The sequence below is a fragment of the Cucurbita pepo genome, chromosome 7 (assembly GCF_057944985.1).
Source record: "Cucurbita pepo subsp. pepo isolate OVF chromosome 7, ASM5794498v1, whole genome shotgun sequence".
NCBI classification, from domain to species: domain Eukaryota; kingdom Viridiplantae; phylum Streptophyta; class Magnoliopsida; order Cucurbitales; family Cucurbitaceae; genus Cucurbita; species Cucurbita pepo.
This window is the reverse complement of record NC_141804.1, coordinates 730,697-756,168: the sequence shown is the minus strand read 5'-3', so window position 1 is coordinate 756,168 and position 25,472 is coordinate 730,697. Positions and strand designations below refer to the sequence as shown.

The 25,472-nt window shown below is 35.6% G+C and overlaps 4 protein-coding genes across 9 annotated transcripts; 2 read left to right on the top strand and 2 right to left on the bottom strand.

The window, feature by feature from the left end:
• Window positions 1-75: 75 nt before the first annotated feature.
• LOC111799308 (methyl-CpG-binding domain-containing protein 8) lies at window positions 76-9,781 on the top strand. Of its 2 annotated transcripts, none has more exons than XM_023682818.2 (2): window positions 76-780; window positions 9,272-9,781. In XM_023682818.2, exons 1-2 carry the CDS (start codon window positions 139-141, stop codon window positions 9,293-9,295), a joined length of 666 nt encoding a protein of 221 aa, XP_023538586.1. In that variant the 5' UTR covers window positions 76-138; the 3' UTR covers window positions 9,296-9,781. The 2 variants fall into 2 exon arrangements, with proteins under 2 accessions (XP_023538586.1, XP_023538587.1); XM_023682819.2 differs by having other exon boundaries at window positions 76-820.
• Window positions 9,782-11,198: 1,417 nt separating this feature from the next.
• APRL4 (APR-like 4) lies at window positions 11,199-15,208 on the top strand. 3 transcript variants are annotated; one of them, XR_015421735.1, is made up of 5 exons: window positions 11,199-11,775; window positions 12,167-12,354; window positions 12,446-12,570; window positions 13,117-13,658; window positions 14,872-15,208. XR_015421735.1 is itself a non-coding variant. In XM_023682319.2 (4 exons), exons 1-4 carry the CDS (start codon window positions 11,563-11,565, stop codon window positions 13,557-13,559), a joined length of 969 nt encoding a protein of 322 aa, XP_023538087.1. In that variant the 5' UTR covers window positions 11,200-11,562; the 3' UTR covers window positions 13,560-13,878. The 3 variants fall into 3 exon arrangements, 1 of the variants encoding a protein (XP_023538087.1); XR_015421734.1 differs by having other exon boundaries at window positions 11,200-11,775; window positions 14,869-15,208; XM_023682319.2 differs by lacking the exon at window positions 14,872-15,208 and having other exon boundaries at window positions 11,200-11,775; window positions 13,117-13,878.
• Window positions 14,185-18,196, bottom strand: LOC111798961 (melanoma-associated antigen G1-like protein). 2 transcript variants are annotated; one of them, XM_023682320.2, is made up of 7 exons: window positions 17,977-18,196; window positions 17,657-17,718; window positions 17,289-17,535; window positions 16,265-16,417; window positions 15,603-15,708; window positions 15,363-15,477; window positions 14,185-14,471 (listed from the first exon to the last, which is right to left on the bottom strand). In XM_023682320.2, exons 2-7 carry the CDS (start codon window positions 17,702-17,704, stop codon window positions 14,436-14,438), a joined length of 705 nt encoding a protein of 234 aa, XP_023538088.2. In that variant the 5' UTR covers window positions 17,705-17,718; window positions 17,977-18,196; the 3' UTR covers window positions 14,185-14,435. The 2 variants fall into 2 exon arrangements, with proteins under 2 accessions (XP_023538088.2, XP_023538089.2); XM_023682321.2 differs by having other exon boundaries at window positions 17,657-17,714.
• A 1,023-nt stretch (window positions 18,197-19,219) lies between these two features.
• On the bottom strand, window positions 19,220-25,193 carry LOC111799208 (uncharacterized). Of its 2 annotated transcripts, XR_002815788.2 has the most exons (9): window positions 24,659-25,193; window positions 24,418-24,558; window positions 24,083-24,310; window positions 22,625-22,835; window positions 21,402-21,538; window positions 20,724-20,804; window positions 20,002-20,068; window positions 19,397-19,914; window positions 19,220-19,282 (listed from the first exon to the last, which is right to left on the bottom strand). XR_002815788.2 is itself a non-coding variant. In XM_023682653.2 (8 exons), the coding sequence occupies exons 1-8, from the start codon at window positions 24,982-24,984 to the stop codon at window positions 19,600-19,602; spliced, it is 1,506 nt and encodes a 501-aa protein (XP_023538421.1). In that variant the 5' UTR covers window positions 24,985-25,193; the 3' UTR covers window positions 19,220-19,599. The 2 variants fall into 2 exon arrangements, 1 of the variants encoding a protein (XP_023538421.1); XM_023682653.2 differs by having other exon boundaries at window positions 19,220-19,914.
• Between the last annotated feature and the right edge of the window lie 279 nt (window positions 25,194-25,472).

Below are 25,472 nucleotides of genomic sequence, written 5' to 3'. Positions count from 1 at the left end.
GCCCAGTGGGAAAATGTTTGGGCCAAGGCCCAGTTTGAAACTGGTTATCCCCTTTAACAGTGGCGCTTCTCCCTTTCGTTGTTCCCTCTCCCTCTCCCTCCCTTTTTTTCGCAATTTACAGGACCTCATGCCATATCCATGGCTTCCACAACTATGGTTGCTTCCCCCTCCGACGACAGATTCCGCATGAATACTCTTCCGATCATAGATCTCCGTCTCCTCTCCCAATCCGAACTCTATTGTCTCTCTCGTTTCTCCTCCTCATCGTCGTCTTCAATCTCCCAATCCAACAACGACGACGACGTTCTAATCCCCAAAATTGATCGATCTGTCTTCAACGAGTCCGCCGGTAGCCGGAAACAAACCTATTCTCGTCTTCGTCTTGCCCCTCGCAAATCTCAGTTTCCTTCCTCCTCCTCCTCCTCCACAATTCGCCCCCAATCCCCTGACCGCTTCGATGAAGAGAGCGCTGAGATTGTTACTCTCTTCAAGCAGCTCTTCGTTGGAGAGTCTCATTGTGGCGTCAATGACAGCTATGATGATGGAGATGAGGACCTGGTTCTTGTTAACCACATTTATGATGAATCGGTACCTGAATCTTCCTACGCGATTTTTCACAGTATTCCTGTTGATATCATCGATAGCAGTTACGCTCCGATTAAGCGGCGGCGAGGACGACCGCGGAAGGATAGTAATCGGTTTGCTCAGAGCAATGGAAATGCGGCTGCGAACTCCATAAGCGGATGCGATAAACGAGCGGAGGAGGATGAGATCGTAATGGTAATGCTGTGAACCTGGTCGCTTCGACCTACCTGTATACGTAAGATAACTGTTATTGTTCGTTCTTTAAATTTGATTGATTGTTCTCGATTTTATTTATATGTTCTTTCCGTTTATTTTCCAAGTTTTACTGAAAGATTTTTTAAAATAACTTTTCTGGAAAAAAAGAACAAACAAAGAAAATGCGAAACAGTATTTTGATTTTCGATATTTTTTTTTAAAATTATTTTTGTAAAAATTGAATTGTTCAGAATTAATTTATGTTTTTCGACTTTCTTTTCTCAGTTTTTAAAAAATAAGTATAGTCTAGTTTATCGAACTAAGTTTTGTTAATCATCTTCTCTGTGATTAAATGAAACTTGAATTTTCTTTAAATTACTAGCAGCTTTGAAGTCCTGAATATCAGTTCTTGATTTGCTACTTTTTTTCTCAGTTTTTTCATGTCAAGTGCATGTATTTATTTTATCATTTGCTTTTACCGATGGTGTACTTGTTGACCTTCTGCATCTGAATTTATATATTTTGATAATATTTGCCTGCGAAATGCCTGACTTGTTTTTTTTTTTATTTCATATTTCTACTTATTTGTTTCCTGAAATTTTACTTATTAGTTTACTGAATTTGCATGCTCTTAATTCAAACTATACTACGGAGTCTATCGAGTTAAAATTGAGTTTTCTTGGTAACCAAATGTTGTAGAGTTAGATGTAGTTTTCTTAGCAACTAAATATTATAGGATCAAATAGTTGTCCGATGAGATCAGTTAAGATATGCACATGGTAGCCTAGGTCGTAAAATAATAATAATAATAATAATAATAATTTAATTAACCTGGAGGGAGTTATTTATTTTATTCCCATTGCAGTGCAGAGGTGAAAATCAGGTCGAGAGATTGCTAATGAAGAAGAAAACCTTAGGTGAAAAAGATTCTAAATCTAATGTTCTGAATTCTCCTTTTCCAAGAAGGCTATATCTCTTTATAGCTATACTTTCATTCATTTAGAGGCAACCCTCTTCTCAAAAGAGTTCATCAATAGGAAGATTTTGTGCCCATGTTGTCCCTTTACTCGAGATTCTTCATCACAAAAGTAGCCTATAATTTCGTAATTCCTGGAGTGTCTGTAAGGAGTGCCCACAAACGTGAAAAGATTTTCGGTATATTATAAACACACCCAGAAGTAGAGCATATCTATTACCTTCTACGAAGTCGCTTCTGTGAATGTACTGGAAATTTGAATTGTCCCTGCTTTATGCAATCCACTCTTAGAATTGTTCTTCATGTGAAGCTCAGATTTTCTTCAAAAATCGCAGGACTTGGAATAACATCCGATCAAATATTAAGTATAATCGTTAAAATGCAAGAAGGTGCATTGAAAAAGTAGTTTTAGTTTGTCAATTTGAGAATATGTCAAAATGGTTGAGACATATATCCTTGACCTAGAGATTAGAGATTAGAGATTCAAATTTCTCCACCCACATTTTTGTTGAACTCAATTATAGTTTTAGCTTGGTTTGACAAAAGCCTCAGTCATATATCAAATTAGTCCATTTTAAAATTTAGTGAAAGGTGAGTAGCTGAGAGATTTTCTTCATACAAAGAAGAAGAAAAAAAAAAAGGTTAACCAATTTTGTCATCCTCAAGTTATTAGCCTCCTGTCATATTCTTACTTTAGTACTGGCTCCACGTGTGATATGATGAGATTGATGTATCAATGGTATGTAAATTATGTGCTGTAATCCTTAGAAAACAAATTCATTAACTCTAGGCGGAATTAAGGCCGGTTAAGATTGTGCTACAATCACGGGTGATTAAGACTGCCTATTTTATTTCCTAATAATTTTTTTTTATTAGACTTCTATTTGGACCGAGAAAAAAGCCAAACATGGTATAGTTTTGGGATGATTAATCTAGTTCACTATAGTTCCATTGGTGTAACAGAGGAAATCTCTTCGTGAAGCAGGAAGATGAGAGTCAAATAACTAATAAACAATACTTTGGATTTGGACAAGGAAGATATGTAATGGTTGGTTGCAGGATTGTAGCTCAGACTTTCATAATTTTTATCTATAGGGGAGCTAACTTCAACCATTCCAAAAGGATTCGGAGAGGAAGATTGTGAAATCGTGGCTTCTTAAAGAAAAATTTGTATGATTCTTGTGTTTTAATTGAGGGTTAATAGTGATGAGCTACAATATTCTTGTTAAGACTGCCCCATTTCATGATTGATATGCCGGCCTAATGGATAGCTTGAGACAAGGCCAACCTGAGGTGGTTTAGAGGGTAAATAATAAAATGTTTTAAGTTATTTTAAAAATTAAATAGTAATAAGTGATCGAATGAGTTGGAGACAGTAATTTTTAATCACTGCATAATTAGAGTTCTGTGATGGTCTGAAAAAGAGTGGCAATGTGGTTCTTTATGAGGGGAGGGTGTGACAAAAACGGAAGGCCTTCACCATTGAAGTGGGTTAAGATTTTCCTGTTGGCAGGAAAGGAAGTTTGGTAATTTGTTGTTTGTGCAAGGAAAATGTGACACTTATCGAAAGTACTTGCGGCGGTTTCTAGTTGGGGAACTAACTTTCAATAGTACATTTCGATTGGGACCAAATATTGTGCTTCTTCGAAAATGAAACGGATGCCCCTTGAAATCCGTGGAAAAGTTACTGCTAAAATCTTGTTACTTCCTTCGGTGCACCAGATTCGAGGTTGGAATGGATTAGAATAAACTGGTTTAGGCTGAGTTATATCTGTGATTTTAGAGGTGGGTGTCAACTGTCTAGGAAGTAGGAACTACGCATCTTTTGTCTTATGCCAAGTGTCAGCGTCGTCGGTGTTCAATATGGGGTCCTACATTTTCTAAAAGAATTTCAGGCGATGTTTGGACTTTGGACCCGTAAAGACCGCACTTGGGGCATCTTGGGAAGCGTGCCGGGATGAAAAGTTGAATTACTTTAACCGATGAACTAAACCCATCTTAATTGAAGCTTAAAAACTCTAGGAAAAAAAAAAAATGAAGATTGAGAAAAGACAATAATTATAATAATAGATGAAATCTCCCAAACAAATGATACGGGCCCACGACTATTTAGATAAAAAAAAAAGGATGGAAATATCCTAAAAGAAGAGAGTAAAATATGCACGATAAAAGATTAAGAAAATGGGTGGAAAATCCCAACATGCTAAATTATTCACATTGGAAAATTAGACCAGACACAATTGATCCTACTTGATAATAACATGTTATGTTCATAAGCACATCTTAGTGGGTCATTTATGTAAATATTTTGAGTGTTTAAATTATCTTGTGTGCATTTTGATTTTTGTCGTGGGTCAATCTAATGTTACTATATTTGGTTGTTGAGATAACCCATAAAATTATTTTAGGGTCTTCTTTTTAATAACAAATATGAGATATGGATATTTGAGTTTCTGACCTTAGTGAAATGAGTACATGTCAATTAGTGTTAGGCAAAACTTTGACAATCTTATTTGTTTTAAAATTTATTTACACCCAAATTTACTTAGGTTCTTATAAAAAAAATTATTTATATTCTTATAAAAAATTACTTATATTCTTATTAAAAAAATTTACTTAAATTAATTAAAACAAATAATATTTACAATGAAGCATAAAAAGTAAATTTAGAATTTAATTCATTTGTATTAAATGAGAATGTAAGATTGAGTGGAGTAAATTAGTCAATAATTTAACAATCAACTAATATTTTGTTCAAATAGTTAATTAAATTAAGTAAAAAAGAGGAAAGATTCGTTTTTTTCTTACCCAAATTACTTTCAATTTTATCAAATTAAATCTTATAATAAATAAATTGTCAAATTAATACTCACAAATACTTAAGTTATAACATTTTAATGAAGATTTGTTGCTTGCTATGAATAGACTATTTTTATTGTTTTTTAGTTGGTTTTAGATATTTTGTTGTTGAGTTTGCGTGTTTCTTTTTATCTGTCTGATTTTGTGGCTGGGCTCAAACATTTTCGTAGTTGGATGTTTGGCATTTATATAGTTTGATTAGATGTGTGTGATAAAAAAAAAAAAAAAGGAATATTGAAAATCATGATATTTTATGAGGTAATTTGAACTTCACATGATGGACAATTTGTGGTATCTAGATCAAGCACTGAGGTTAGAATTACCCTTTAGTGCTTTCACGAAAGTGGCTTTTGTATAAAGCATAGACGTACTCTATTTAGATTATAGCAAGGCTTTTCAACCAAGGCATGGCCACTTATTATGTCAATTGGACACTCACTATAGTAATATTCAAGAACATCCCATTCATAGGTCTTTAGGAAGTTTGGGGATCTAGATGCCTAAGGTATTTGGATTCAACATTTAAGAACAACTACGTTAATTTTACTATACCAGTTGAGCATAACTCAATTGGTTAACGTATGGTATCTTCACTAGAGGGGTAAGGAGATTCAATTTTACTATACCAGTTGAGCATAACTCAATTAGTTAACGTGTGTATCTTCACCAGAGAGGTAAGGAGATTCAAATCTCCACCTCACATGTTGGATTTAACATTATTCAACATGCTTGTTCCTCTAAACTTTAAACTTTAGGTGCATGGTTAGACATTAAATTTGGTTTCTTCTTTATCTAATAATATGAATGTCAGCTAATGTTGTTTCAGTCTCTTGAATAATTTCTTGTAGAAGAGAGGTTGAAGGTTAGTAACTTTTTTTTGTTGTTTATGTTTGAGCTTAGAGGTTACTTCAACATAATACCATATTTTCTTATTGTTCAAGCTTTAATATATTTTTTATTTCAATACTCTGGTTTCAATCAACCTAGCTATTGACTTATTCTTGACCTTAGATGTTAAATTTGTTCATTTATAGTGCTTCTACACATAACATTTTGATGGATTAGAAAGATGACCTTTCCCCACCATAATTGCACCAACTACCTTTACTAAATTACGATGGTAGTAACAGCATGAGGCGAGGCAAGGATGGGATGACTTCCCCTTGCCCGCCCATTTTCATCCACGCCATCCTTTCGATTCTCTATCAGTGCAAAAATTTCTATTATTTTGCAAGAATTGAAGTAGGAATTTCTCGTGGAAAAATTGCGAGTCAAATTGGAATTCCTCCCTCCTTGGTCCCTCCCAAGTCTCTCGTCCCATTTGAACATAGTCCCCATGGGAAAAAGAACATTCCTAGATAGAAGTGGGCATATCTAGCCTAGCAATATCTCTCCTTTATATTAGAAGGTAGAGAGGGAATGAGTTTAATCCAGGACATGCCTAAGGTTTAAGGCGTCAACTAAATGTAGTAGGATTAGGCAGCTGTCTCGTAAAAATAGTCAAGGTGTGCCAAATTGACTGGTACATTCACAATAATATAAAATAAAAGGAATAAAATCATAGTTCCACTATGAAGGTAGGAAGTCATAAAACGTTTTTGCTCCTTGTTTCTTTTATCTTCTATTTTCAATTTTTTATCTCCTATTTTTTTGAAATGAAAAACAAAAATGTGTTGGGTAATTATTTTTATTGAAAAAGAACCAAAATTATGTTTGATAATTGTTTGTGTTCTTTTTCTTCTTTTTTTTTTTTTGTGTTTTCTTTTTGTTTGATGTCCATGATGTACAAGTTATAGCTTGAACACACCTCAACTGATGGATGTCCAACATGATGGTTGTATTCTCTTAAATTTTATATTAAAAAAAATATATATATATTTGTTTAAAAATATTTTTTTAGACACAAAACATTCAAAATTATTATGTTATATTTATTTCTTTAAGATCGATTGTTTCTCTTATAAATAAATAAAAGAAAATAATTTTTTATTTTAAAATTTTAAAATTTTGGAAATAGGAAAGTGTTCTCTCAATTTGTGAGATGGGTATTCAAACTTCTGATCGGTTGGTCTCATATGTCTTAATGAGTTTAGTCTATGACCTTGTTGATGTAACTAATTATATGCAAAATTTGGACATAACTTATTTTGATTTTATGTTTCTTGTTTCTAATTTTGAAAAACACGAATAAAAAAAAATTCTTTCTTCATTTTTTTACTTATAATATGCATAATAAATGCTAAAATTTATATTTAACATGATACTTTGATTGTTTTTTTTTTTTTCCCATAGAAAACTTGATTTAATTTTTTTTTTTTTAAATTTAAAGTTTGAGAGAACAAGAAACAAGAATTGTTTTTTTCAAAAAAAACTTTTGTTCCTTATTCAACAACAAAAAAAGAAAAGAAGAGAAAAAAGAAAAGAAAAAAAAGAAGCATGCATAAATGAGTTTTGTTCAATTCCAAACAAAAGCAATGTGGCCAATGTGAGTGATTATTGGCCAATAAGGTTCGGGTGTTTTCTCTATTAATTGCTAGAATAGGCGACAAAGATGGAGAAAAATAGAGCAAGTTCTAGATGCTGTTACCTATAAATGTGTAAAAGACCAGAAGTGAAGAAGAATTATTCTGGGAAATGTTTTGAATATGAGTTGAGGTTATATAATTGTATCTTTTCTACAAATTTCTCCATCATTATGACTAGAGATTCTAGATAAAAGATGCATGCTTCAGTCAGAGATCCTCTTCTCCCTTTCTTTCTTACCCCGTGGCCCATCTTTTCAGTTGAATTAGGAAGAAAAGCATATCATGTGATTTTATGTACCACAATAGAGGAAGAAAAGGTTCTAATTGGAAGGAACTGTTAGGAAAGTTTCAAAAGGATTCAGGTTTTGATTCATCTTAGGTTTCTCTATTGCTAGTAATAATGTAACAGTTCAAGCTCATCGCTAGAAGATATTGAATGTTTTGGCCCGTTACGTATCGTCGTCAGCCTCAGGGTTTTAAAACACATCTACTAGGGAGAGGTGTTCATCCCCTTTTAACGAATGTTTCGTTCCTCTCCAACTAATGTGGGGATCTCACATGGATTAATAGAGAGGGTTGTTATACTAGGTCGTGAGTAAGAAAAGCTTCTCCAGTTATCTGTGGGTCTCTTTGAATGGACATCCTACTTTTCATGCATTTTGGTAATGTGGTATAGAGTGAGTCTTTGCCTAATGAACTAAATGGAAGAAGACTTGGATTTCCAAGGGGAGCCCATTTATTATTTGTCTCTCTTCAAACTTTTAGCTAGATGAAGTAAAAAAGATGGATGAGATTTATTAGAACAATTATTTTGATAACATGAATATCTTGGCTAGCTTTCATTCACCTTGTTTATTTCTACGAGGTAATGCTTAACTGTATAAGGGCATCTAAAAACTTGTGATATTTTATGTCCTAGAGACTTCTGTATGGGTTATTAGTAAGAAATAAACTTGTGCTTTGGGGACTTGATAGCAAATGGGTTTCGATGTTTGTGCTAGAAAAGGAAACTCTTTGGAGAGATGTTATGAAAGGCTCATTGATATATGAACCCAACTAGTCATCTACCAAGAATCACCTCAAATTTGAGTGAATTCAGTAAGATACTATCGAAACGTATTCGAACTTCTCCTAGAATAGTTTCCAGTAGAATAGTTTCCAGGGCCTAATCCCCTCTCAGACATTTTGACTCTTTCTAGGATCATGGTGGCTCTTATATGCCATGAGAAAGGATTACTGATCCAATTACCAAGTAGTCAGCTGCATAAAGAACAAGTTACTATTAATTGCTCAATTTGATGGATGAATCCTTTTTGTCGCGAGCATGTGATTACAAAACTGTTTTAATCCATGGCATTCATGTCATGACTTGTTTTTGTTCGTATACCTTGCGTAGAATTTAAACTTCATTGATATTTGTTTGCTAGAAACAATCTGTTTTACGTTAACAGCTCTTCTTCGATGTTATTTAGACATGCTTTATTGTTTATTATATGAGTGCCTCTATGCATTTAAGACAATATTAATTACTTCCACTAGTGAAATTCTAGACTATCTATACTCGCCTATATTCCATCCCAAATGAAAAATGCTTTGGAATCAAACTGTCTAAGATTATATTGTGACAACAGATTGATTGTTCCTTCTTATCTCGTTCATATACATCTTCTCTTTGTTTCTCGAGCTTATAGTGAGTTACAGAGAGTTCGAAAAAATCAAATTTTTTATGATTCCATTATACATGATTGAGTCACAAAAACTTTTGGATAGGTATTCCACTAGAGAATTTCTTTTTAGTTGCTCTCAAACAATTAGGAGATTCTCGAGAAGAAATATGGGGTTCTGGGTCTGGTGGCAACATGCTATTTAGTGGTGGTCCACTTATGGGATCAAATTAATACGTTCAAAGAAGAAAGATTGGAATATCAATCTCAATTCCATCAATCGAATTGCATTTTGAGAAATACGAGGCATCTAAATCAAAGTAAAGAAATATATTCGTGATTGGATTGATGATAAAATAGAATACTTCTTACCATTCTTATTGTTTGTGAATCCCATCCATTTTAAGAGTTCTATTTTTAGTCTATTTTCCCCCCATGATCTTACTGTTTGCTTAATTGCATTGCAGGATCTTAGTGCTTTAGGAGATTAGGCAGACGATGGCAGAGATGTAGACTAAGCTGAACTGTATAGATTTTTTAGACAATTGAACACGATTAACCTAGCTGATGAAGGAGAATGATTTGATGGTCGATTGGTTTCGAGACGGTATCGGCTGGAAACTTTTGCTTTCGAGACGAGATCTCGTACACAAGTTGATGCAGATACTCAATTATGTAGACATTTGGTTCTTTTTTTTACACATCTTCCTGCTTATTGTTGGAGTTAGCTTACAATTTTGTCACTCGAGTAGGAAAAATACTGTGAATAGTATCATCCCAAATTCGTTTTTAGTTGGACGATTTCTTCGCCTCGAACCACTTAATGTTGAAAGCAATTCGAGGATGTAATTGTAACAAGGTTTATACTCAAAAAGTATTATTAGCTAGGGTGCTTGAATTGACCCAATTGGACGGACACTCGTGAACTTTGTTGGCTGAGACATTTTTAAATCTTTTGCCATTATATTGCTATGCAATTATCTCGTGATTTTGCTTGCATGTTAAAGATCATAAATATGTCATAAATTATGGATTTTCACAATGGTATGATATTGTCTATTTTAAGTATTAGCTCTCGTAAATTTACTTTTAATTTTTTTAATAGGTCATATGTATGAACGATCTTATTACACATTTCAATAAGTCTTCGAAATTTTTTTTATTATAAAAGAATATGTTTATTTTAGTATAGTTTGTTTTTAATAGAAAATAACCAAGTCAAAGCACTCACGAGTGGTATGGGTAAATTTTCATTATTTTTTGAAAAGTAATTTCCATCATTGACCTTGAGGAAATGTCAGCCTTTTTTTCGAATAAATTTTATGAAAAAAAAAAATCAAAATAATAATCATGTTTTAAGGATTAAATAAAGTATATTAGATTTGATTATCCATTCCATTTCTAATTCTCTTTTTCAATTTTTTACGAGAGCATAATTTAAAAAATATTTAATAGATAAGAAAATTCTTTGTCGGGTAAGTTTTGACCTGCATGAAAGACGTAACGATTTATGCACTGTCTCGGAGATAAGCTTAATGAAATATACCTATCTGTGAAGATGCGTACAACTTGCATCTAGACAGAAAGATCCTGTGAAACTTCACTGTTCCTTAGGATTGACTTTGGGCTTTTCTGTGCAACTTTGGTGGAGGGCGAAGAAAGCTCCCTTTTGGGGTCCCGGGCTATCAGCTAGATATCACTTTAAAAGAGCTAGAATTCTAACCTTGTGTTAGAACCTACGGGCCAAGATACAATCTATCTCGCTACCTGCACTTAGACAGAAAGATCCTATGAAGTTTCAAGGTTCCCCAGAATTAGCTTTGGGCCTTTCTTGCACAGCTTAGGTAGAAGGTGAAGAAGAAGACCCCTCCCGAGGGGGTCGAAGGCTCCCTTTTGGGGGCCTAAGCTATCAGCTAGATACCACTTTAAAAGAGCTAGAATTCTAACTTTGTGTTAGAACTTACGGGCCAAGATACAATCTCGCTACCTGCACTCGGATAGAAAGGTTCTATGAAGTTTCAAGGTACCCAAGATTAGCTTTGGGCCTTTCTTGAACCGCGTAGGTAGGTGAAGAAGGCCCCCTCAAGGGAGCTCAAGCCATTATTGAGATACCATTCAGAAAAATCTAGAATTTTAACTTTGTGTCAGGACACTGTTGAAATTTAGATACAATTGGTCCTATAATTTTGTTTCAAAATCTAATATAGATATTAGTTCAAACAATATTGGTTCAACTTCCTTACATTTTAATCTAATTATGATTTTGTTAAACCTCATAAATCGCCCACAAACTATTTTTATATAAATCAATAACTAAATCATATTAAATTTTGAGCGGCGACTAAAAAGGAAAATAAATAAAATAAAAAATAAAAAAATAATTCGGAGAGGGAAAGGTTAAGGAAGAGGAGCGAGAGAGTGAGAGAGATGACAGACGGTCCTTTCCAAAGCAAGCAGTGCTTCAGTGCGCACCGCCTTCGTTTCGTTATCTTTAGGTTCGGTCCACCCACCTTCAATGGCCATTAACCCTCGATTTCCCTCTCAATCCATTTCTCTTCCCTTTTAGAATTCCATTCCTCTCAACAAAAATTCGCTTCTTCTCCCCCATCAGATCCTCCCATTCTCGCCGCTCGATCTCGTTTCTCGCCATTAAAATGCGCTTCTCTGATTTCCGCCCTCCGTTGCCTCTTTGATTCTGTTTTTTTTTTTTTTTTTTTTTTCTTTTTTCCTTCTCCATTTCTCTAATTTTGTGATTATTATGAGGATCGGGTTCTGCGTGAGGGGAATTGTTCTGTTGATCGTGATGCTGGGGAGGCAAGCGTCCTCCGCCGACTCGGTTAGGGTTTTGCATTCAGGCCTCTCGTGTCCTATTGAATCTTTTCTGGATACGATCTTTCGTTTTAGGGATTGGAACTCGTACTGCCCCATTGACGGGCAGCATGGGCACTATGAATTTATTGGCGTTTCTGAGGTAAATTTCTTATTATTTTTCCCTTTCTGTTTCTATGATTCATCTCAAATTGTTTGTCGTTAAGATCCTTGACGTTTGAGGGTCTCTTTTGTTTAATTTTGGTCCAAGTTTTGTGGTCAATTTCAGCTTTTTCAGAATATTGAGACATGTTTTCTGGCTCTGTAGTCAATTTTGTTGATGTTAATTTGTTTGAGAGCCCCCTTAACTGTTTAAGGGTTTGAATTCTACGGATCCTAAGCATTTTAGGCTCTGTTTTTGAGTTCACTTCTGTTATCTTTGTTGTTTTGCCACTAAAAGAATTGGGAATTCTGATCTTTACATGAATTTGGGTATAGGAGGCTGTTATAATTGTGTGGGTAACTCTAACTATTTGTTTTTGCTATGATTTAAGGGAGATGAAGCCTCCTTACAAATGGCACTGAATATGGTACATAAGAACCGCTATGAATATGTTGCAGTGCTCTTCTATGCATCTTGGTGCCAGTTCTCCAAGTCTTTTAGGCCGAGCTTTTCGATACTATCGTCTTTATACCCTTCGATCCCGCATTTTGCAATCCAAGAATCAGCTGTTAGGCCAAGGTTTCATATTGAACTTTTCACTTTTTCAATTTGGCATTCTATGGTCGTATCATGTTTACTTTATGTGAACATAATTCATGTTTTCTTGCAGCATACTCTCTAAGTATGGGGTCCATGGTTTTCCTACCCTTTTCCTTTTAAATTCTACAATGCGTGCTCGCTACTACGGTTCTCGAACGCTCCCTTCTCTTGCTGCATTCTATAATGATGTTACTGGTATGGTCTCTTTATGTTTCCTCTTAAGTTTTGCTTCCATGAAAGGAATACTTGTTTTGAATTCTTAAGAAATGAAATTGTGTAGCATTTTTTGCCTAAGAGATATTCAAATTGCTCAAAATACATGTTGCTACTATTCATTTTAAGTTGCTGATAATATTTTCCATCTTGTATGTAATTCAATTAAAGCATTGAATCTTGATTCTTGAACATCTTCTCCTTGCATAATCGATTCGTAATGGAGTTTCGTGTTTTTTAGTTAGTCATGTAGTAGGTTTTTTTTCCGAGTCTTATTATTTGTTTTAGTTGTGTGGTGCTTCGAGGCCCCCTTCATCGTAGGACATCGACATATTTGGATGAACCAGGGAAGCTTTAACAAGTAAAGCTTTAACAAGTAGCTACGAACGCCGACGAATAGTGCAAGTGGTTGAAGATACTAATGTTGGTTTAATATGCAGTAGTTGAATATGTGATGAAGAATCTTAACTGCTATATTGTTAAAACTTAGTTCTATTATTTGATATTGGTGGTCATGGTTGATTATAGGCATTCAAACTGCATCACTGGACCAAATATCGCCAGATAGAATCGAACAAGTATGGAATCAGGAGAAGCATGATGATAGCAGTGAGCAGGAAAATTGCCCATTCTCATGGGCAAGGTCTCCCGAAAATCTACTTCGGGAAGAAACGTATTTGGCTCTAGCTACTGCGTTCGTGTTTATGAGATTGATATACATCTTCTTTCCAACTCTTTTGGTCTATGCTCAATATGTTTGGCAAAGGCACCTTAGGAACCTGAGATTGGGAACCTTGTGGGAACGACCTTTGACGTGCCTGAAAGGAGCAGTTCAGTTATTTAGCCATTTCAAGGATCCTTGCAAGAGAAGCAATTTACAAGGAGGTGCCATGAATGCCAGGGCATGGGCCAAGTCTTTTGCCACAGTTTCTATAGGCGATGCAAGCTCTAGTAGCCGAGTGTGCCAGTAAGAATGTTGTCGATGTGCATCAACGACATGGTGAGCTGTAGAAATTTCCGTTCTAGAGCCTCGAGTAGCTTTTGGGTTCGACATCTTGTGAACGACGAAGGTAAAGCAAGGATACTCGTCCTAATCCATTTATTTTTTATTTTTTCTTGTTGTAGAATGTTAGTTCAAAATTTGTTACGCATTTTCAAACGATGCCTGAACCCAATTTGTGCATAGGAATAACCAACAGACTTCCCCTCCCTTATGTGTAACTTCTTGCTATTGCGACTGCAAATGCCCCACAATCATCTATGGTAGGTTCTAAACCAGTGTTCATTCTATTCTTTTTCTTTCAACTTTGAACTGCTAACTGGAAGTTGTTTTGTCCAAAACCTTATGTTCGTAACATCGTGCAACGAAAATTGGTCGATCCTTTTAAAGGAATAGCAACTTCCCCTAGTCGACTCGAATCAAGGTCAGACAACCAAATTCCTAGCTACTTTCACTAGCTATATTGAGGTTAGACTTCAATTCGACAGTAATTTTCCCCAAGTCAATGCTTCTATGATGCAATTTAATGAAAGAAATTGTGACACGAGTAAAGAGAAAGATGGGCATACATATGGGCATACATAGAGCTAGATGTGTAATTGAACGTGATGGGCTCTTCCCCCAACTCACCTAAAATATTAAATATCAGTAACATACAATATTTAATGCAATAAATACAACTCCAATCTATTGAATTGGAATTAAAGTATCAGACATACATGTAGACTAATTACATTCAATTCAAAATGACCAACCTGGACACACCTTGCGAAGTTTGAGGTCATCAAGATCCTTGGAAGATCCAACATAACTACTAATTTAGCTAGAGGCAATGTTGAGACAATAGTCAGCCCTCTTCTGTAGTAACATTTTTATTGACGATCTGGAAGAAGGGATATGATAGTCAGCAAATTCATAGCCATATTCGTACTGCGTGAATAATTTTTTTCTAACAAACAATCTTGTTATGTAATATCAAATCTTAAAAACATTAATATGGGCCAGCCAATATGATGAAGGAAGAAGTTGTTTGTAAGTTCATATTCTTGATTGTTAGTGATGATAATAATAAGCCGTAACGCATAAAGTAGCGGCTGTTCACATGTATAAAAAGATTAAAACACACCCAAAAAAAACATATAACTCTTTATCTTGAAACTTTACAAACCCAAATCATCAGCAAGCTGGACTGAAAGGTTGGCATGTGGTTAACTTAGTTAAAAGAATTGTAAAGTTATGCTATCTGACTCTAAATTATAATATGCTTGGACATTCTTTAGCAGCGAAAGACAGCTTGGAATAGGAGAAACTAAGTCGAATGCGTGAAGCTATGATCTGATGCTGTCGAAGCACAATTATTAGAAACATGCAATGATAAGCTGAAAGCAAACTAGATTCAACAGAAACCAGACAGATATCACTCCAGACAGATAAACAGCGAATCCTTCAGAAGATGGGCTCCATCATTCATGGTAGCATTGATTCGTCCAACCAACCATCCATATTAAGCACAATTTTTATGCTACTTAAGAAATTACGCAAAACTAATTATTGATAGACATCCTGTATATTTTTCGGCACATAATCTAAAATGCACGACAATACGATTATCGGATTTTATTCCTCGTGTTCATTTAATCTTCTTCCAAAGTAAGCAAATAATAAGTTTAAATTTAGCTACTTTATGAGGTTTTATGCTGCAAGATTATCATTTATTTATACTAAAAACAACATATTCATCCATACTATATATACATATAGACAAGCTGCATACCTGTGCTACATATTCTTTAATCTTTTCACTAACTGGTCCATCTATAGCTCTTTCAGCAAGCTCGTAGAACGTGATATTCCCTTCAGGACCATTTATTTTGTCCTTCTGCAGATATCTACAAAGCACGGCAAGAATAAGATGAACCTGTAAACCCGTCTTTCCAGTATCTTCTATGGTCATCGAATTATGTTGAAGTTTCTCAATTGCAGTTACCAAGCATATAGTACAGAGTTTACTGACCTTTGCTGAACAAGCAACTCTACTGCCTGCTTGATGTTGCCAAGGACTGGATGTTTTTCATCACTTTCAGATAACCCCATTCGTCTCAAGTGATGCCAAAGGCTTTCTGCAGTGTATTGCCAGGTTCCATTATAAAGCAAAAAATGGCATTCTGCCCTAAGAAACTCTTTGAAACATTTTGAGTCGATCAATATTGCATAAATGTAGCATGGCTATCTGATAAGCAACATCTTTTCGAAGTAATGTACTAGATTCGATGAAAGAGAAGCAAAAAAATTGGAACTTTTGCTCTAAGAAACTCATTGAAATATTTTTTAGTCAGTTAATATGGTATAAAACTTAGTATAACTATCTGATAAGCAACGTCTTCTCCAGGTAATGTACTAAATTAGTGTAACGGCCCAAGTCCACCGCTAACAAATATTGTCCTCTTTGGGCTTTCCCATTTGGGCTTCCCCTCAAGATTTTTAAAACGGGAAAACCTTGAGGAGAAACCCGAAACGGAAAGCCCAAAGAGGACAATATCTGCTAGCGGTGGGCTTGAGTTACAATTGAAAGAAAAAGTTTATGAATGAAATCCATTTGATGTGTAAGCTGTCTTTCTATCACTCTAAATCTACCAAGTATGCATTGGATTAAGAAACTACAGCCATAGAGCTAACCTTCAGGAATTTTGCCTCCAGCCAGATGTACAATACTAACTACAACAAAATTAAAACCAGTCACGTGTGCGGTATTGACATCCTCAACATACTTTCTATAAACCTCCGCAGGAAGCTTGCTTATGAGAACATAGGATTTTGAATCTACAACATCTGAAGGCATGTAGTGACAAGAGTTAAAGCAAGATCCAATAACGATATAGTTTTGCAGGAAGCCATGTCAGATGGAAGTAACCTGAAAATTAGAATATTAATGGCAAGCCATGAAGCATACAGCAGATCCTAGTTCTTGACGAAATGAGAGCTTATTCAGCGACTAAGAAAATTTATAACCAAATAACCACATTCAGCAGTCTGTACATCCACTGAATTTAGTATGACTTTCTACAACCGATAGCCACAACTTTCATGCTAAGAAAATGCCAACCCTCATGTTCCAGTTGTTTTATTTCGATGCAATGAATAAAGAGGATTGTATATCAGATGCATCAGACGTTTATTTTGAAGAATGAACCAAAACCTAGGCGTACGCAGTTTCTGAGATGAGAATAAATTCGAATATGTGCTATTTCACATATATGGTTCTTGAGATAGGAGTGTGTAGCATAAGTAATAAAATGATCAATGAACCACATTTAATATAAAGCATGTGCACAGCTCACGGATTCGAGTAATGACAATAACATTACTAGAAGAAATGAATTTCTCATCCTATGTACTCGTCACCCACAAGAACATTTTGTTCCACTGACAAGATCATTAGTTGGACACTTTTTCTATACTAAAGTTGCAAAAGGTTAGCTCATTCTTAAAATTTGTATGCTTCGACTCATGACAAGACTGAACCATAACCCTGTACTGTTTGTTAAAAGAAACCTGTGGTGACTTGCAGTAGTCATATCTACAAAAATTCTGATAACTAGGATTGCAGTAAGATAACGTGAATAAATGGGAGTTGGACCGACGTCTGAAGATCTCGATCGTAATAATTAAGAGTAAGATAATAAGTTAGATCACTTCTTACTATGTTGAGGAGGGTGCCCTTGGGCAGTGGATGAAGGCCGTGCTCTTTGAAGTTCCCTCAACTCATAACCAAAAATGCTTGACAGCTTCTCTTTAGCTTCTTCTATCACAATAGCCGGCAATCCTCGATTCCTATAATTTTTTGTTACGATCTGAGTAAGCTCTTCCCTTTTGATGGGACATCCAGAATTTTGATGAGTTTTGAATATGATATAGCGGATAACTTCCGCCACGAGCTTGTCCTTTTCCTATCGATTAAAAGTGGTTTCGGAATCAGAAATATTAACCATGCGAGGGCGATACAAGGAGCAAACCCTCAATTTCCAAATAGTTCATACAGGGCTTTATGCAGAGAGAACAATCTCATACCTCGTTCGAAATGTCAATCTGGGAAAGATAATCTCCTGAACTTGCCATACTCAACAATCTCCCTTACAATAAAACGAAAATCAAAATCAATTCGAGGTCAAATGAACATATGCAATCGAAATCAACAACTGAAGTCATGACAGAACAACGGTGGATTTCCAAAATCACTATATATGAATATATATATATATATACATCAACAAGAACGATTTTAACAGATAGGTCGGGCTTGATCGAGGATGAAAAGTGATTCTAATAGACAATATTGACAAAACATGAGAGACTATTGATAATAAAACTGAAGTAATTCCATAGCTTACCCCGGACTAAGCCGACGATAAGATAAAAAGGAGAATTGAAGCGCTGAAAACAGCGACGGGAAATCTTTGAAACTTCCGGCGAAAGTGATGTCGGAATTCTAGAGAAGCTTCAGAAACCTCCAAGGTTTGAAGACCTCGGCATCTTCCCGCGCAGTTCGACCTGGGGGCGGTGAGCGCGCTTTCTTCTTCTTTTTTTCTCCTTCTTGTTTAAATTACAGACGCAGACTATTCGGTCTTTTAAATTTTAAACGGCAAAATTACAAATTTAATTCTAAATTTCGATTCGTTCCAATTACAAATATTATTTTCAAAGTAAATTTGAAAATTCGCAAACTTAATAGATATTTGGTAAAATTTTAGGATAACCCTTCAAATTAATATTTAATATATATATATATATATATATATTATATTATATTTGATTCGTTAAATATTAAAATAATTAATGTATTTATACGAGATTTAAATTAACTAAATATATATTAAAATATCTTAAAATATGATTTAAATAAAATATTATATCTTAATATATTAAATATTCAAATAATGATGATTCGAGAGTCTTTATAAATAGTTTAGGTTGAGCTAAGATGATACTGATTTCTCACGTTTTCTCTTGAAATGAAACTTCCTCTCCATAGAATTCGTTAAAATGCTTCTCAAATCTCTTCAAGACTTTCTTTCAAGAGATTTTGCCTTGTGTTCGAGTCAAAATAAGGTCTTCTCAAATCTAGTCTGCCTTGTGTTCGGGTCAAAATAAGGTCTTCTCAAATCTCTTCAAGACTTTCTTTCAAGAGATTTTGCCTTGTGTTCGAGTCAAAATAAGGTCTTCTCAAATCTCTTCAAGACTTTCGTTCAAGAGATTCTGCCTTGTGTTCGGATCAAAATAAGGTCTTCTCAAATCTCTTCAAGACTTTCTTTCAAGAGATTTTGCCTTGTGTTCGAGTCAAAATAAGGTCTTCTCAAATCTCTTCAAGACTTTTTTTCTCGTATTCGGGTCAAAATAAGGAAAATCTTGTGAAATGTGAAGAACGTCTACACCCCTTGAATTTTCAGAGGCTTCCATAAGTGTTGGTCTTGTCTTCGAGTGAAGATCTTGTGGAAGGTGAAGAACTTCTGCGCCCTTAGGAATCTTGCAAGCTACTATTTCTCCAAAGGTATAATCAAAGATTTTACTTCAAGGAATCATGAGTTCCTGCAACGATTCCACCATGCTCTTCTGGAGCTGCATCTCGAGCAAGGCGCTCTTGTTTGCCCGGCGACTGGCCGCCGATACCCTGTCAATAAAGGCATCCCCAATTTGCTTCTACACAATGACAAGGTATGAGTTTGAGATTCTATGAGATGTTAGAATTGATGAAAAGGGGCTCTTATTTAACAAATGAAAAGTGATGAGACAGTAATGCCATCTGTTATTTACCAAATGTGAGGCCCTGTGGTGGAAGTATATCTTCATATGAATCATCTAAAGCTTGATTGAATGCTAATTCTATATCAGCTAATGATCACCTAAACATCATAATATTGTGTAGAATGCAAATTGATGACCAAATAATGCACATATTTGGCACCCTAAAATCCTGGTCAGTCTAGTTCGTCGAAGAAGGCGTCCGACGCCGCCTCTCAATGCTGCTTGCAATTTTTGCAGCTTGGTGTTTCATCACAAGGGGGAGGAGGAGGCACACCAAAAACCCAGTCAAGGACGTTCAAATACTTGGATCGAAATACCTCTCTTTCCTGTGCATAGCAGTGCATTATAATGGCAGTTGATATGCTAAAGATTATCACATCCGCTCTCTTAAAATTCAATGATTGTGGCAAGTATCCCAGATCCGTCATGCAGCTGAAGAAGCTCTCGATGCCTCTCGCAAGGCAATAGAGTGAGATTTCAATCCTCCGGCTCTTCTTCTCAATGGCCAGAGCCAAACCAGCTAAGAACTGCTCAAAAAGTATATGCTTTTCAGGACAAGAACATGAGCTCTCACTCTATAAAAATTAATTGGAATCAAGAACTGAAAGCTATACCGTTGCCAGAGCAACCAAGGGAATGTTTATTTTCTTGAAAGTTCTTGCAGTAAGGCATGTCCACATCCTGAAAAGTAGGTGAAAAAACACGATCTATTAGAGACTATTGTTTTTATCTGAGCCGATATAATCTCCAGAAGATGAAACTTTGAAGTGACTTCAAATTATCATCCAAATTTTTATTTTTAGAGTTTTTATTGTTTTCTATTTTTACCCTTCTAAGCATGTTTCAAGTAAGGGTATTTTAGCTGGTTTGTTTAGAATGATGAATTGATATCAAATTAGGACATCATTCCCAAAATTGACTATTTAACTAACGTTATTTTGATGTTATCTACACACTTGAGAGCCACAAGACTCGCCTCTTTGTGATTCTTGATCTAGGATTGCATGTTTGAGCATTCATGCATTTCTAATCAACTTTCTTGTGGAGTGTTCAAACTTCTAGTAAGAAACCACTTCTCCTTACCTCCTAGTCATTGATCACAAGATAACCTTTTCTCTAACTCTCCCTTGGAGTGTAATGGTTGATTTTGAAGGTTTTAGAAATGAATAATTAGGAGTCCACATAATATAATCAAAGGGTTCCTAATTTATAAGATTATAGGATTTTCATTTTTAAAGTGAAACAAGAAGTTTCACAAGAGAGGCCGAAGAAAATAGTAAGAACGATAGAAAAAATAGAAGCCAATGCATTAGAATATAGTGGAAGAGATACTGACCAAGCAGATGAACAATAAACAGAAAGGAACAGACTTGATCTGGCAGTTCCTAGAAGCCCCCTTGCTAGAATTTCGTACGGCCTGCACATAAAGCCATAACATTTTTTCGTCCCTCGTCGTAATACAAAACAATGGTTGGAAAAAGGCAGCCAGAAAAGTTATCTCAACATGCAAGTATTTTGTAACAATCCTCGAAGGCAAGATTATATTAAAAAAGTGAAGTAATCTAACAACTTCTTCAACTATGAAGGAATCAAATTATCACGTGAGCCGGGAACAAAACACCATTTAGGAACTGTCTCAAAAAGTTATTTAAGTAGTTTTAGTTTTTTCCATTCTTTTAATTGTTTTTCCCATCCATAGGTTTGCATGGGTGATTTTCATTTTTTTAAAATATTTTATTTATAATAAAGACATAAACGAGCCCAAAACTCATATCCCTTGTTTGCTCATGAAAGAAAATCCTATGAAGGCACTCGAGTAACTAGGGAACTTATCTCTATTTGCTAAAAATTAATAAGTGGACATTTGCGACATAATCGACAGTCTAAGCAATAGTTCAACCACAACGAGCCGTGAAAAATAATAAAACCTAACTTGAAATCATTACCTCTAATCATAAATTGAAACCAAACATTTCACAGTATAAATAAATCAAATGATATTAAAAAATGTAACCTATTCATGAGACCTTCACGATGAACTATCAGGGCTGGGACAAGATAAACAGGTAGGTAAACTGGCAATGCTCTTTTATATCCTTGAATGAGAAAGTTAAGAACATGGCCACCACATGATTGATTTCCATGTATAATCTGCATTAGGAAAGAAAGAAACCTTCAGGTCTGATCTTACTAGTCTTGGCAGGAGCATATGCAAAGTGAAAATTTAAAATTAAAAGATATCTGCAGATAGTTAGGGTAAACTCTCAAAAATACCATGATTATCATCTCAATTTTCTAAGCAGGGAGTCCTCAAAATCATTTCAAGCATGCAGACATCAAATCAGCATCACAGTTGACATCACACAATATGTGGAGAAAACAAAAAGAACTAGATACATTCCGGAAAGATTGTTCCCAAGGAAAAAGAACCGGAGGATTTTTCCCCAATCAGCATCACAATTGACATCACACAAGGTCTTGGTACGAGCCTCCAAGGAAAAAGTTTTATGCTAAAATCTTTGTTTTCCCCCAAGAATTGGCCTCCGCCTACCTCCAAGAATATTGGGGGCAGGAATGAGCATAATTCATTTCTACTGATCTGAAATGTGCTTTCAGCATTGTCAAACTTACAGATTATCAATTTTTTTTCGAATATTTGATAGCATTTGGCTAAGCAGGAATGATTATTATTATTATTTTTTATTTTTTTTTTTTTATTTATTTTTTTTTTTGTCGATGATTGGTTCAATAATCAAAGACAAAGACAAACTTATAAATTTCTCTCTTTAGATCATCTATAATTACTATTTTTAGTGTGCATTTCCATTTCTCTGTTGCAATCTGTTCACATAGAATTCATGTTCAAGTAATAGCTCTAACTTGTGCAATTTTTCATTCATGGAGAACCATAAACCTTATAATGTCACTAGACTTCTCAACCAGCTGACAATTGAAAATACTTCCAGATGCCAACTAAACTGGGGAACAGGATATGAGTTGGATAGAACAAAAGTTTGTCTTGGATTTTGAATCAGGTGAGAGGAAAGTACATTAACGCTTTGAGTTGTTTGCTACAATGGCAGATATTCTAATATCTCAGTGCATCTACGTTTAATGTGCGTGCATATTTTGCGCAACACATAACGAACAACTAATTTTACTTCGAGAGCAAAGAATTTAATTTCTTCTAGTTGAACAGAGAGACACGAAATAAATCAATATATATATAAACAATACCGTGCATGGAGTCTTCATTTGCAGATCTAATTTGACATCTGCACCCATTGCCCTGTAGTACTTTTCTACTGCTTTAAATTTATTAGAAGATGGCATGCCTGATACAAAACTCTTTAAACCTTCCAGGATTACAGTATCTTTTCCACCATGTATATTGAGAAAGGAACTAAACGATGGTGGTAAGCTGTCCTGCTTCAACACATACGCAGACCTGAAAATGATTCTTCTAATTAGCTGTCTGTTATTATTATAAAAATTAGTCACTTACAATAGATACTACAAAAAAAAATAGCACAAAGTAATTTCATATGACAGCATAAAGAACCATAAGTTTCATCTGGGTGATCAAAAAACATATATATTCCTCACATATATAGAATGCAACTATATCTATCATTGAGAAGAGGTGAAACAAAACAACAAACAGACTAAACAAGGATAATCTAATTTTCCAAGACAGTGTCCACTTATAGCTACTGCTTACAAGAGGAATATTAAGAATAGCTTCATAATAACATATAATCCTAGGGTAATAACATAGATGAACTTTTTGGCTAACGCATATACCATCCTGGTGTCATAAGATATGAAACACAGTTTTCTCACCTGCATTCATTCCAACAATAGATCTAGTTCAACTGTTACATAATTAGTTCTGCATTCATTCCAACAATATATCTAGTTCAACTGTTACATAATTAGTTCATAATCATAACGATGCAAGTCATTGACTGGTTTCCTGTAACACCCCAGATCCACCGCTAGCAGATATTGTCATCTTTGGGCTTTCCCTTTTGGGCTTCCCTCAAGGCTTTAAAACGTGTATGCTAGGGGAAGGTTTCCACACCCTTATAAAGGGTGTTTTGTTCTCCTCCCCCAACCAATGTGGGACATCACAATCCACCCCCCTTCAGGGCCCAGCGTCCTCGCTGGCACTCTTTACTTTCTCCAATCGATGTAGGACCCCCGCCAAATCCACCCCCCCCCCCCCTTTGGGGCCCAGCGTCCTTACTGGCACACCCTCTCGTGTCTACCCCCTTTGGGGAACAGCCTCCCCGCTGGCACATAGTCCGATGTCTGGCTCTGATACCATTTGTAACACCCCAGATCCACCGCTAGCAAATATTGTCCTCCTTGGGCTTTCCCTTTCGGGCTTCCCCTCAAGGCTTTAAAACGCGTCTGCTAGGGGAAGGTTTCCACACCCTTATAAAGGGTGTTTTGTTCTCCTCACCAACCAATGTGGGACATCACATTTCCCATCTGCTTGCTTGCATTAGGGATTACATGTAGTGATTTGCAGGCTAAAAGTAAAGTTGTTGATTCAGATACCAGGCAGGAAAACAAGCGCGTGATGAAATTTGAAGCTTAAAAGTGAAAATGGGCGATAATTTAGAACAAACGCTCAAGACCTCTAGTATTTGAATTAGCAGCAATGTATTGGGTCGGCAGATTTCTTACAAGATCTGCGAAGAGGAGAGACACATAAGGAAGATGTCACCATATGACCACGTGAGCGGCTTACAAATATGGCCGAACCGCTTGCTTTTAATCCCACAACGCGCTGCCAAGACCGCAGCACGCATAAAAATGTAGATAGCCAAGGTCTTATGTTGCGTATTTAACCCAGTCAGAAGCATTGATGGCCCAGCTAACGCTCCCGCTGATAGAGCCCTCCATCCTGCAGTCCTGAACTAAAAGAGAACATTTAAATAATCAAAAGAAGATAACAAAGAACATGAAACAGCAAAGATTCAGGATTACATGAACAGAAATCAGAATAGAAAAGAGTATACCTACGGTGGCCTGCCAGATTGCCTATTATCTCATCGATGGAAACGAATGTCCCAGCAAAGGTTCCAAGAAACAGACCGTACCTCAAAGTCTCCTTCAAAGCCATGGAAATTGCATCACGATTCGTAATCACTCCTTTCTTCCTAAACGAAACATAATTCGATAACATATTTGTTTACAGCATAAAGAAATTGCACGATACCATGCAAATAAACTCCATAACCAATTTTGAAACAACCTTACCCGAGGGAGGCCAAAGCCTTTCTCCGCTTCAATCCAGCAAGGATCGAAAACAGGGAGAGTCCACCTTTAAGACCAGCTCCAATTGTGAAGCCTTTAGCAGAAGCAACAAGAATCCGCCAAAACTTCCCGGACTCTCTCAACCGCGCAGAATCAAGCCAAAGTGAATAAGAAGAGCAAGAAAAAGCCGGCAAAGACGAATAATCCGCCGAACCACTGCCACAACCACAACCACAATGCTCGCAATACGAATCACCGGATTTACAGTTACCAGAAGCTTCCGCATCCCCATTCTCAATAGCAACACATGCACATCCGCCCGGCGACATGACGGCCACTGAAGCGGAGGCTAGGGCTCACCTTACGAGCGTGAGTTGAAGAGGAAGTGAGATCCCAAAGGCAGCAGAGACGAATTGGCGCGGATAAAACCAAATCCTGTGCTCTAATTTCTCAAGCATGAAATTAACGCGAAATCCCTGTCAGTCTGCGACTCATAACCCTCCGCCCATATTTTTTTCCCTTCCTCTTCTGTTCTTGGTACAATTATTATTTATTATTATCCAAGTGGAAACAAAAAATAAAATAAATAATAAATAATAAAATTGTTCAAAATTTTATAATTTCAGCTGCAAAGTTGTAAATGTGGATTATTTATTTATTTATTTTTGATAAAATCTCGACTATTTTATCAAAAATTTATAAAAAAAATGTTTTAGCTAGTTGAACTATAATTAAATTAATAAATAATTTTATATTTTATATTTTATTTTATTTTTATTCCATCCTAAACATGAGGCTAGGAATTAATTGGGAAAAA

What these genes read in the sequence shown, in the direction of transcription:
- LOC111799308 (XM_023682818.2), top strand. Translation starts at nt 139, where the DNA reads ATGGCTTCCACAACTATGGTTGCTTCCCCCTCCGACGACAGATTCCGC. An exon ending in AGGAGGATGAGATCGTAATG is followed by an intron (nt 781 to 9,271) that starts GTAATGCTGTGA and finishes ATTGCATTGCAG; the next exon opens with GATCTTAGTGCTTTAGGAGA.
- APRL4 (XM_023682319.2), top strand. Translation starts at nt 11,563, where the DNA reads ATGAGGATCGGGTTCTGCGTGAGGGGAATTGTTCTGTTGATCGTGATG. An exon ending in AATTTATTGGCGTTTCTGAG is followed by an intron (nt 11,776 to 12,166) that starts GTAAATTTCTTA and finishes CTATGATTTAAG; the next exon opens with GGAGATGAAGCCTCCTTACA. An exon ending in ATTCTATAATGATGTTACTG is followed by an intron (nt 12,571 to 13,116) that starts GTATGGTCTCTT and finishes GGTTGATTATAG; the next exon opens with GCATTCAAACTGCATCACTG.
- LOC111798961 (XM_023682320.2), bottom strand. Translation starts at nt 17,704, where the DNA reads ATGGCAAGTTCAGGAGATTATCTTTCCCAGATTGACATTTCGAACGAG. An exon ending in TGGAGGCAAAATTCCTGAAG is followed by an intron (nt 15,709 to 16,264) that starts GTTAGCTCTATG and finishes AATACACTGCAG; the next exon opens with AAAGCCTTTGGCATCACTTG. An exon ending in GAGTTGCTTGTTCAGCAAAG is followed by an intron (nt 15,478 to 15,602) that starts GTCAGTAAACTC and finishes CGTGCTTTGTAG; the next exon opens with ATATCTGCAGAAGGACAAAA.
- LOC111799208 (XM_023682653.2), bottom strand. Translation starts at nt 24,984, where the DNA reads ATGTCGCCGGGCGGATGTGCATGTGTTGCTATTGAGAATGGGGATGCG. An exon ending in GTTTATTGTTCATCTGCTTG is followed by an intron (nt 20,069 to 20,723) that starts GTCAGTATCTCT and finishes CCTACTTTTCAG; the next exon opens with GATGTGGACATGCCTTACTG. An exon ending in CCTTGGTTGCTCTGGCAACG is followed by an intron (nt 19,915 to 20,001) that starts GTATAGCTTTCA and finishes CTTTTTGAGCAG; the next exon opens with TTCTTAGCTGGTTTGGCTCT.